Here is a 12335-nt window from a genome sequence, read left to right as displayed (position 1 = left end):
ATGGGAGAGAGGCCTGGACCTGGATTGTGGGGCTGCAGGTCGGGTCTGAGGAGCGCCAGCAGATCGGGGGGGTGGGGGCAGGGAGAGCAGGGGGGTGCAAGCAGAGCTCAGTGGTGGAGAAGCAGCCCGAATTCAGTTAGTCCAGGTGTTATCTCTTAGCCAGACTGAATCATGGGAGCTCGGCTGACTAATTAGCATGTTCATAGTTTGTATTTGGCCAGCACCCTTTCTCCAAAGATCCTAGCTTGTGTCTACAGATAAACCGTTAGACAGGCTACATGTGGCAGGCATTGCTTCGTGCACCCCTGAGACGCAGCCACCTCTGGGGTGGGATGCAGCGTGTTTAACAGCTGAAACAGCAGGGGGATTTAGGGGAGCTGGTTGGAACTGGGCCAGGACAACGGGTTCATGTCCCAACTCTTATTCCATGGAACCAGCCAGTGCCCACCACCCGGGGTTTTCTGTCTCGTCTCCAGCACTGATTGCCGCCCCCACCCCGCCCTCGCCATCAATACACACACACTCCCCTGCACCATGCAGACCTGGGGGCCAGCGCTGCCTGGGGGAAGAGCTGCCCCTCCTGAATGACCAGAGCCACTTGCTGCAGCACGGCCCTGGCCCTGGGTGCTCCCCCGCCCCAGGGCTCAGCTGTCCCTGCTGGGGGGTGGGGTGCCCCAGTGACCCCCGCCCCGGGAACCCAGTACCTGTCTGCTCGCAGGGGCGGATGCTGGACAGGGCGCTCTCCGTTTGGTTCAGCTTCTCTTTAATTTCTCTCTGCTCCTCCTGTACCCTCGCCAGCTCCTCCTTCGTTCCCTCTAACGCGGCCTCCCGCTCTCGCAGCTGCTCCTGGGTGCTGTTCTCCTCCTGCCGCATCAGCTCCAGCTCCCGCCTGGCCTGCCCCAGCTCCCTCGCCGTCTGCGCCAGCTCCCTCGCCGTCTGCTCCAGCTCCCTCGCCGTCTGCGCCAGGGTCGCCCCCTTGGTGCTGACTTGCTGGGAGAGGCGGCTGCTCTCGGCCTCGTGCGCTCGGGACGCCTGCTGCAGATGCTGGGAAACCTGCCAGTCTGCAGGGGACAGACAGCGTGAGCCTGGCCGGACGCATAGGCCGACGGGCACGTGCCAGCAAGGCAGGGTGGGGCCGGGAGGGCGACTCAAGAACTGGGCTCACTCATCCACCCCAGCAGGGCCCCAGGGGGACAGGGACCCTCCCGACCGTGGAGAACAGCCCCGTAATGCTGTTGTATCAACCAGGCAAGGTACTAACAAGCTTCAACAGGACTTTATTTTTGAAGTGGAAACCTCTTTACCAAGCTGCTGCTGCACCCTCGGTAGTTTTCTCCCAGCCTCTCAACTCCTCCCCGCTCCTTCCTGATTCCTGTCCTTTCAGACTCCCAACAGCCAGAGCTCCCAATTCTAATAATTACAAGCAACATCTAAACACCACATTCACGCCTCTCTTAAGAAACTCTCCCAATTAAAATAAACATTATTGTTCTAACCACAGGAACAAATATGAAACAAGACACTATACTGTTGGCAGAAATATGACACTGAAAACACTGTAGATACTACATAACCTAGTCTCTAGTCCAGACAGGTGGTCGTCTGGGTCTGACAGGCCATCTCTCAAGCCCCGGTTCCAGGTCAATGTCTTGTTGTGTTGGTACCACGGTGAAGTCATCCCATGCAGACTGGGCGTTGGCATAATCTCCTCTTGGTGCATAGGCAGGTGCAAGATAAGAAGCATTCCATACTCGCCCATCAGAAAGTCGATAGGTGTAAGGTCCCTTCTTTTCTATGATTTTAAGAGGAGCTGTGAATTTATGGTCCCCTTTGCGTAAAGCTCCAGGTTTTCGTATTCTCACGAAGGAACCACACTCAAACTTTGGTTGCTTAGCACCCCGCCGCTTGTCTGTGAAAGCCTTAGACTTTGCTTGGTTCTGTTCAACTGTTTTTCTGACATCATCCTCGGTTGGGGCATCAGGTCGTGCCTTTAACAATCCAACAATGTTCAGTTTAGTATTCATCTGTTTCCCATGCAGTAACTCTGCAGGCGATCTTTGCGTGGTGGCATGTCGTGTAGCCCGGTATGCTTGCAAGAAATCAGTTGTGAAGGGTATCCACAATCGCCCTTCCAGTTTAGCCATTTGCAAACTCTCTTTCAAACTTCTGTTAAATCATTCAATTTCCCTACTGGCTTGAGGGTACTATAGGGATGACCTTCTGTATAAAATGTTCCTCTGTGCTAGAAAAGTTTCAAACTCCAGGGAAGTAAATTGACGACCATTATCTGAAACCAGTTCTTTGGGGTTACCTTCCCTGCTAAAAACTGAAGAGAGGAACTTAATTACTGTAGCAGAAGAGATTTGCGATGTAAACGCTACCTCAGGCCATTTACTGAAATAGTCTATTAAGATGATGGCATAATGGCAGTCAATTGGAGCAGTATCAAAGGGTCCTACAATGTCAATTGCCACTTTTTCCCATGCAGATTCAGGAAGAGGAACAGGCTGTAATGGAGGGGTACATGTCACTGCTCTCTTATCATGCATTTGGCAAGTGACACAGGATTTTATGACTGCTTCAGTTTGAGAGTCCATCCCTGGCCACCAATACAGATCCCGTAGTCGTTGTTTGGTTTGGACAATTCCTGGATGAGTATCGTGTGCCAGGTGTATGAGTTTTGACTGTAATTCTTCTGGCACAAGGAGCCGGTGTGTACCTGGTAGCACACAGCCATCAAACAAAGTTCATCCTGAACTCTAAAATAAGGCAGCAAAACCGGGTCAAGGTTTTTAGGGTGACTGGGCCATCTCTTTGTCAGAAATTCCTGTAGTTTTTGTTGAATTGGACACGCTGAACAAGTAGCTTGAAATCGTTCTCTTGTAACTGCAGTGAGAGCACTTGTAATAAGCGCAACCACGACATCCTCATCCTCCGGTGGACCATCTGGTGAAGGCAAAGGCAGGCGAGAAAGGCAATCGGCGACCACGTTTTGGTTTCCAGGCTTATATTCCAGTTCATAACTGAAAGAGAGTAGTCCTGCAGACCCTCGAGCAATACTATATCCTGCTCTTCCCAGTCCTTTCGTGGTGAGCAACGTCGTCAAAGGGCTGTGGTCTGTGCGCAACTTGAACCTGCGGCCCCACGGGTAAGTTCTCCATCTTTCCGTAGCCCAGACACAAGCAAGTGCTTCTTTTTGGACTGTAGAATATTTCCTCTCAGCATTACTTAGTCTCCTTGAACCAAACGCAACCGTCCTCTCTGTGTTGTCCTCACGCAGTTGTGTGACAACAGCCCCAAGGCCATAATCAGAAGCATCAGTAGTTACAATTGAGGGCAATGCAGGACTGAACAGTGCAAGTACTGGACTATGAACAATCAAGTCTTTCACCGTTTCGAAACTAGCTTGTGCGTCTTCTTGTCCACACTAAGGTTGAACTTCTCCGTAGTAATTCCCGTAACGGTTCAATGACAGAAGCATAACTGGAAATGAGTTTTGCATACCAGGAGGTAAGACCCAAGAATGAATGTAAGGTTTGCAAATCTGTTGGAGGAGGAGCATTTGAAATTGCCAGGATATGATCTGGATCAGGTTTTAGTCCAGCCTGTGAAATTGTATGCCCCAGAAAGGAGAGTTCAGTTTGTCTAAATTTGCATTTGGACCTATTGCGTTTGAGGCCTGCTTTGCTGAGGCAGTTTAGTACAGACTGCAGGTTATTGTCATGCTCCTCAGAAGTATTTCCAAACATGATAATATCATCCAGATAGCACTGAACTCCATGTTGATTCTTCAGAATCAATGACATCATTTTTTGGAAGGCACTTGGGGCAGATGCGAGACCATATGGAACACGTTTAAAACGAAATAGTCCCTTATGTGTAATAAATGCTGTGAGGTCTCTGCTATCTTCATGCAACGTAACCTGGTGGTATGCACTCTGCAAATCAAGAGTAGAAAACATCTTTGCTCCACGGAGTTCTGCAAATGCTTCTTCTATGTGAGGAAGAGGATGGCTGTCAATCACAATAGCTTTATTTGGCTCCCTTAAGTCCACACAAAGGCGAATGCCTCCACCCTTCTTCTGCGTCACTACGACAGGTGAAACCCATTCCGAGGAGTCGATCTCTTCAATAATGTCCTTTTGAACAAGTTTTCTCAGTTCCTCTGAAACAGCTTCCCTGCCTGAAAATGGTAAGCACTGTAACTTCTGTTGCACAGGCATCACATTATTCCGCATTTTACCTTTATGCAGAAACCCATAAGCACAGCCGCATTTCTCCTCAACTTGGTGTTGGGTCCCAGCTGAAACTGGTGTGTGTACCGCAGGAGCGCTTTGCTGAGGAAGATCAATTCGTCCATGAACTACCCTGAGATTTAAAGCAGCCAATAAATCTCTGCCAAGGATAGGAGTGCCTTTGTGGACAATGTAGAACTCTGCAGTTACACAGCAATCACCAAAAGTAACTATTGCTGGCAGGCAGCCATGTACTGGAATATGGTTTTTCAAATAGCACACCAAGTGAAGTCTGGGTTCAGTAAGAGGCACGTCTTTAAAGTAAGGCAGAAAGATGGAATCAGGTAGCATAGATACTGCTGAGCCAGTGTCCAACATTAGCTGAATAGAGTGTGGTTTGCCTGAGGGTATACTGGAAACGTTTACAGTGCACTTTATTTGTTCTGGAATATGTGCAGTTGTGATTTTGTCCACGCTCAGCACAGTAACATCTGGTATTGTAACTGTATGCACCTGTTTATTGAACTGGCTACTGCGACATACTTGAGCAAAATGTCCAGTCTTTTTGCAATGATTGCACTGAGCTACTTTTGCTGGACATCCTGTGTAGCTTGCAAGGTGTTGTGGGGATCCACAGCAAAAACATGCTTTTCCTGTATTTTTAATTTGCTGATTCGGTGGTTTTAGCAACATCTAAACACCACAAATGCCAGAGCCTCCAGCAGCGGTGACGGAGACTCAGGAACGCTGGGCCGAGGCAGTTCAAACAGCTGGGAGGTGAGTGGGGGCTGCAGCCAGCAGGCAGCCTCCGAACCCACAGCGAGGGGCCCCGGGTGCCGGCCAGCGAGGGGCTGGGCAGAGCGCCCTGCAGGCAGCCAGCCAGGGCCAGCCGAGTGCCCGCCCAGCAGCCTTTCCTGGCCCTGCCAGGGACCCGTCTGTGCCCTACAGCCCTTGGCCAGCGGAGCTGGGGAAGCGTCAGCCCCACCATGCGCTGACTGGCCCCAGCAACATCTGTGCCGGTGGGCGGGTGCCAGGCGGGCAGCGGGTAGAGGGCCCAAGAAACAGGGCCCCGCCCCTCCCCCCATGGGCCCCTCCCCAGAGAGGATTCCCTGACAGGGGCTCCCATGGCTCCCTTGTGACAGGGCCCCCCCAACTGCCCCAGGACAGGGCCCCCCACATTTTCCTGGTAACAGGGCCCCCACCTGCCCTGGGACAGGGCCCCCCACATCTCCTTGGTAAAAGGTCCCCACCTGCTCTGGGACAGGGCCCCCCACATCTCCCTGGTAACAGGACCCTGCCTGCCCCAGGACAGGGCCCCCAAATGCCCCGGACAGGGCCCCCCATGGCTCCTCAGCTGGATCCGTGTTGCTGCTGGGGAGGTTTCCTGAGCTGCAGCCCAAACTCTCCTTTGCTCGGGTTCACCCCTCCCCGCGCCCTGTGTTGCCCTGACCCCCCCCCCATGGGGCCCCCTGCCCCCCACATCATCACTCCCCACATGCAGCTCCTTCCCTCTCTCCCCTGGCCGGGCGTTTTGTCCCCACAAGCCCCCCACAGCCCGAGTCCCCTACTCACAGCGAACCCCCAGGCCGATGGTGGTGGCCAGAAGGAAGAGGCAGGTCCCCAGCAAGCCAAGGGGCAGGTACCGTGTGCTCCACCATGGCTCTGCTGGAGAGAACCAGCTGCGTTAACGCAGGGGAACCCTGGGCACCAGGTCCCCCATCTCCTTCCCCCAAGAGGGCAGCGTGCCTGGGAACCCAAACCCACGGCCCAGCTCCCCCCTCCGGCCACCCAGGGAATGGGGCTCAGCCCCCCAGGAAGGCAGTGGGAGCCAGGGGAGAGCTCCCAGTGCCATGGGGCTGCAGGGACACGACCCACCCGGGCTTAGGCTACCAGCTCCGGTTCCCCCACAGTGCGTGGCTGGCAGCGTGGTGGGGTGGGCGCCGAAGCCCTGCCCATGCAGTGGGCCACGCACCCAGGCTTTGCCCTGTGCTCCTGCCCACCCAGCTGGGGCCTCTGCCCTCACCCAGCCACACTCCCCCATCCCCATCCCCACCAGGAACAGGGACACCCTGCCCAGGGGCCGGGACAGGCTCCTGGGGGCATGGCCAGCACCAGCTGCTGGAGTGCTGGGGAGCGCCCCATGGGCAGGTCTGGGCTAACCCCAGGTGCTGGGTCATTCCAACCTGATCCCTGAGCCAGCCGGGCGAGGACCCCGCAGACAGAAGAGCCCCAGCAGCCCCCCAAGCCCGTCCCCGGGGCTGGGCCAGGTATCGCCTGGGGCCTGGCCCAGCCCCCTAGGGAGACAAGGGACAGTTCACTATAGCGCCCGTCCCTGCCCAAGAGGTCTGTTCTCTCGCGTTCAGAGCCTGATGGGGGCCGTGTCGGAGGGGGCTGCGTGGGGGGTCTGAGCTCCTGTGAGTGGGCTCCATGCCCCTTGTGTGGGCTCTCCCCACGCATGCCCCACCAGCCGCTGGATTTCCTCTCTGTGGCCAGGCGGCCTGCTCCAGACACTGGGCCTGGGGCCTCGTGCCTGGCTGGCTACTCTGGGCGCTCACAGCTCCACTCAGAGCTGGGTGAGTGGCAGGGCCCAGGCCCCAGCCCCTCCGAGCGGCAGCGGGAGGCAGCTCCAGCCGGGCACCCGCAAAGGAGGCTCCAGCGAGCATCGGCCGCAGCAGCTCTGTAGGGCTCCACGCCCCAGGGGCTCTGCAGCCAGTGGGGCACAGGACACAGCCCTTGTTATCCTATACGGCAATTCGTTACCATGGCCCGCTTGTGTTGAGGTGTGTGTGGATCTACCTCACGTACCTGTTATATGTGTAACCCTTCTGCCCATCAGCGTTGGCAGCAAGAAGGGCCGGGTTCAGTATCTAGGGGATCCATTCCCAATAACACAGTGCAACCGGCTCGAGCCCCCACCCAGTGACCTGGGACAATTACACACCACCCCCTGGGCACCTCTGAGAGGCAAAACTTCCCCTCTCGCAAGCACGGAGTCTGAGTGCAGCCAAAGTCTTTTGATAAAGGAGGGAAACAATGCAGCATTATGTTGGGGAAACACCACCAACAGGATTCATAACACCAACCATGAGCAAAAGACCCACCCCCAAGTGAGTTGGGCAGTGTCCTCTTCCTCTCAGGGTCTTAAGTCCAGCAACCCAAAAGTCACCCAATTCTCAGCCCCTGTCCTTAGTCAGTGCAGCCCCAGAGTTCAGAACTTCATCTGCAGAGTTCACCTCCCAGCCCAGGTGGAAGGTACGGAGGCACCTTACACGCTCCGCTGCTCAGGGCCAATTGCCTCACTGCTGTGTGGGGTCCTGCTCTGGTCCTCTCCACTAGCCACTCACCAATGTGCCCTCAGGGCCACCCCCCACTTAACACAGCTCTCAGTGAGTTCAGCTGTTCGCAGAGGAGCCTCACTGCTAGCACACCTGCATAAGCTTCTTGCACCAGAATCACTCGCCCAGAGCAGATCTCACTCTTAAACCCAGGTCTCAACGATTTCAGCTCAACAGCATTTTACAAGACTCTTATCTGAATCAGCTCTATTATTACACAGTGTTTAAAAAAAACCCACCCCCCAGAAAACAGCATTTCAAAGCCCAACTACCTCTCCTAAGCCCCAGGCCTTTGGAACCCATGTCCCTTGCCTAGTGAGTGCTTCTCAGCTGAGGGAGAGCCCCTCAGGCATAAAATGCCAAGTACAGTTCTACTGTCCTGGATTCAAATAACCAGGATAAGAACACTTTATTACTCCTGCCCCAATAACAAAGAGACCGGGGATCCCACAGCAGGCAACGTGACCTTTGGGCAAGCAGTCCCATCATGCTAGGCGGGGTGGGTGTGCCCATGCAAACGAGATCAGCCCCTGAAGGCCTTTTCAGCTCAGCACCAGATATCAGGGGAGAGCTCATTCTGACTCTGCTTACAGAGATGTCGATTCACTGCCACGACACTCTGGTGGTTGGTTGTTCCTGTGGTCAGAAATTCCCCTTAAACCCTCAACTTTCAGCTCCCCAATACTTGGTGTTTCCGTTGGGTCGTTGATCTCTTCAAAGCTCATAGACCTCAAGACGTATGCTAACTGCAGACGCTAATGTCTTACAGGAGACAGGCCTGTCGGCTGACTCTCACTACAGCAGCTAAATATCATGAAGGTGTGACCAAGTGGGACAGTTCTAAATGTTTCCTCTGAATAGTGTGGGGGTGCCTCAGTTTCCCTTAGGCAGTTCTTAAGAATCTAGGGGGTGGGGTAAGGGTGTATGATCCTTGCAGAGCCCTAGACGGCATGTGTATGCAGGAGTCTGGACACAGAGAATGGCCGACATCCTCTTTTCTGGCAACTGATGGCCTGGCCCTTCCCCCCTGCAAGGTGAGAGCTAAAGGGTTGGAGAACAAAGGAATCAGGTGACCTCCTGGCCCGGGAAAGGGACAAAGCCCAGAGGAGGAGGGGCTGGAGGGAGTTTCAGTTTGGGGCTGGCTGGGACATGGAGTGAAGGGCAGACGGGGTTGTCTGGCTCACTGGCCCCAAAATGGACCCAGCTGAGGGGTCCCGTTCTCTGCACCTACAAGCTCTGTGTTAGACCATGTTCCTGTCGTCTAATAAACCTTCTCTTTTACTGGCTGGCTGAGAGTCCCGTCTGACTGCGGAGTTGGGGGCAGGACCCTCTGGCTTCCCCAGGAGCCCTGCCTGAGCGGACTGGCTGTGGGAAGCGCATGGAGGGGCAGAGGAGGCTGAATGCTCCGAGGTCAGACCCAGGAAGGTGGAAGCTGTGTGAGCTTTGTGTCCTGAAGACAGTCTAAACCAGTCGGAGAACACTTCAATCTCTCTGGTCATGCGATTACAGACATGAAAGTTGCTATATTACAACAAAAAAACTTCAAATCCAGACTCCAGCGAGAGACTGCTGAATTGGAATTCATTTGCAAATTGGATACAATTCACTTAGGCTTGAATAGAGACTGGGAGTGGCTAAGTCATTATGCAAGGTAACCTATTTCCCCTTGTTTTTTCCTACCCCCCCCCCCTCCCCGCCCCTCAGACGTTCTTGTTAAACCCTGGATTTGTGCTGGAAATGGCCCACCTTGATTATCATACACATTGTAAGGAGAGTGGTCACTTTAGATAAGCTATTACCAGCAGGAGAGTGGGGTGGGAGAAGGTATTTTTTCATGCTTTGTGTGTACAAAAAGATCTTCTACAATTTCCACTGATTGCATCCGATGAAGTGAGCTGTAGCTCACGAAAGCTCATGCTCAAATAAATTGGTTAGTCTCTAAGGTGCCACAAGTCCTCCTTTTCTTTTTGCTCACAGAAAAGCGACTGCCCCAGAGTCCTGACTGGCTTCATGGGGAGCAGTTCCAGAGCATCGCCCAGGGACTCCGTGACAACTGGTGGCAGACATGGGATCTACTGCACCCCATGGGTGGCACTTCCTGCAGTAAGTGACTGGGGAGCAGTAAAACGAAGAGGGATTGACGAGGACCAGGCATGCTGAAGGCTCAGAGAGGAGCGGTTTCGGAGGGCGGTTAATCCCTGGGAGTGTGTGACCAGCAAGAAAGACTGTGCAGTAATGGGGTCCCCCTGGGGACTGCAGTGAGCAGTCTCACGGGCGGAGGAGCCCGCAGCTTGGCCCTGGGAGAGAGAATCATAGAATCATAGAATATCAGGGTTGGAAGGGACCCCAGAAGGTCATCTAGTCCAACCCCCTGCTCGAAGCAGGACCAATTCCCAGTTAAATCATCCCAGCCAGGGCTTTGTCAAGCCTGACCTTAAAAACCTCTAAGGAAGGAGATTCTACCACCTCCCTAGGGAACCCATTCCAGTGTTTCACCACCCTCTTAGTGAAAAAGTTTTTCCTAATATCCAATCTAAACCTCCCCCACTGCAACTTGAGACCATTACTCCTCGTTCTGTCATCTGCTACCATTGAGAACAGTCTAGAGCCATCCTCTTTGGAACCTCCTTTCAGGTAGTTGAAAGCAGCTATCAAATCCCCCCTCATTCTTCTCTTCTGCAGGCTAAACAATCCCAGCTCCCTCAGCCTCTCCTCATAAGTCATGTGTTCCAATCCCCTAATCATTTTTGTTGCCCTTCGCTGGACTCTCTCCAATTTATCCACATCCTTCTTGAAGTGTGGGGCCCAAAACTGGACACAGTACTCCAGATGAGGCCTCACCAATGTCGAATAGAGGGGAACGATCACGTCCCTCGATCTGCTCGCTATGCCCCTACTTATACATCCCAAAATGCCATTGGCCTTCTTGGCAACAAGGGCACACTGCTGACTCATATCCAGCTTCTCGTCCACTGTCACCCCTAGGTCCTTTTCCGCAGAACTGCTGCCTAGCCATTCGGTCCCTAGTCTGTAGCTGTGCATTGGGTTCTTCCATCCTAAGTGCAGGACCCTGCACTTATCCTTATTGAACCTCATCAGATTTGTTTTGGCCCAATCCTCCAATTTGTCTTGGTCCTTCTGTATCCTATCCCTCCCCTCCAGCGTATCTACCACTCCTCCCAGTTTAGTATCATCCGCAAATTTGCTGAGAGTGCAATCCACACCATCCTCCAGATCATTTATGAAGATATTGAACAAAACCGGCCCCAGGACCGACCCCTGGGGCACTCCACTTGACACCGGCTGCCAACTAGACATGGAGCCATTGATCACTACCCGTTGAGCCCGACAATCTAGCCAACTTTCTACCCACCTTATAGTGCATTCATCCAGCCCATACTTCCTTAACTTGCTGACAAGAATACTGTGGGAGACCGTGTCAAAAGCTTGCTAAAGTCTAGAAACAATACATCCACTACTTTCCCTTCATCCACAGAACCAGTAATCTCATCATAAAAGGCGATTAGATTAGTCAGGCATGACCTTCCCTTGGTGAATCCATGCTGGCTGTTCCTGATCACTTTCCTCTCATGCAAGTGCTTCAGGATTGATTCTTTGAGGACCTGCTCCATGATTTTTCCAGGACTGAGGTGAGGCTGACTGGCCTGTAGTTCCCAGGATCCTCCTTCTTCCCTTTTTTAAAGATTGGCACTACATTAGCCTTTTTCCAGTCATCCGGGACTTCCCCGGTTCGCCACGAGTTTTCAAAGATAATGGCCAATGGCTCTGCAATCACAGCCGCCAATTCCTTCAGCACTCTCGGATGCAACTCGTCCGGCCCCATGGACTTGTGCACGTCCAGCTTTTCTAAATAGTCCCTAACCACCTCTATCTCCAGAAGGACTTTTGCAGTAACAGGGTTCCCCTGGGGATCGCAGCGAGCAGTCCAAGGGGCGGAGGAGTCTGCGGCTCGACCCTGGCAAGGAGGTGGTGACCTCGAGAAGGGCTGGCACACTAGGGGTTCTACCTGGAAACCGTGGGGAGCTGAGAGCACACAGGCCTGTGAGTCCACAACAACTTGGGAAGAGCGGAGTGACGGCCTGTCACCGTCTCCTTAAGAAGGACATTGTAACCCTGTGCAGAAAGAGAGGGTTGAGCATTGGAAAGTTCACCAAAGCACAGTTAATTGTGCAGCTGGAGGAGGATGACCGCTCTAAGGAACAGATTCCTGACCCCAAATGGGGCAAGAGCAGGATCTGGGAGCAGCTGGAGTGGGAGCCAAGCATCCCCAAGACTCCTGTCCCCGACCAGACGAGGTTCTTCGCGATTGGGTTCCCCATTCGGGGATCGGAGATGGATGGGATTGGAGCTGAGTCCGAGAGAGCAAGAGGACTGTGGGAGACAGCGAGAGCCCGAGAAAGAGCTGCAGAAGCAGCAGCAGCATGAACTGGCGGTGTGGGAGCGGAGAGGCCTAGGGGACCTCCCGGGGTGAGTGGGGATAGATCCCGGGGGGCCAGTTCCGCAGGGAACCTCGAGACTAAATTGCTGCCCCTGGTTAAGGAAGGGGGGGGATGTAGATGCCCATCTCACTGCCTTTGAGCAGGCTGGAGATTTGAACCAGGGGGACCCTGCGGAAAAGCCCCGGTGTCTAGCTCCCTTGCTGGGTCCCAAGACCATAGACTCCATCAGCCAGATGGGTGGGGAGGTGGACAGGCTCCCACTCCAGACCCCAACCTATGTCTGTGTGGAGTTTCCTGGGGCCAGG

At 53.9% G+C, this 12335-nt stretch overlaps 1 protein-coding gene across 1 annotated transcript in view; it reads right to left on the bottom strand.

The window, feature by feature from the left end:
- The window catches only part of LOC311520889 (B-cell differentiation antigen CD72-like), a gene marked incomplete at its 5' end in the record, with an annotated part of 41778 nt that overhangs the window by 20532 nt on the left and 8911 nt on the right, over nt 1-12335 (bottom strand). The window contains 2 exons of the mRNA XM_084628785.1: nt 705-1061; nt 5808-5897. Coding sequence (XP_084484911.1) covers nt 705-1061; nt 5808-5897 — 447 coding nt within the window. The remainder of the gene's footprint in view (nt 1-704; nt 1062-5807; nt 5898-12335) is intronic.

The sequence above is a fragment of the Lepidochelys olivacea genome, assembly GCF_965140295.1.
Source record: "Lepidochelys olivacea isolate rLepOli2 genome assembly, chromosome: 5".
NCBI classification, from domain to species: Eukaryota; Metazoa; Chordata; order Testudines; family Cheloniidae; genus Lepidochelys; species Lepidochelys olivacea.
Note: the sequence above shows the minus strand (reverse complement) of the source record. Positions and strands in the feature narration are given on the sequence as shown.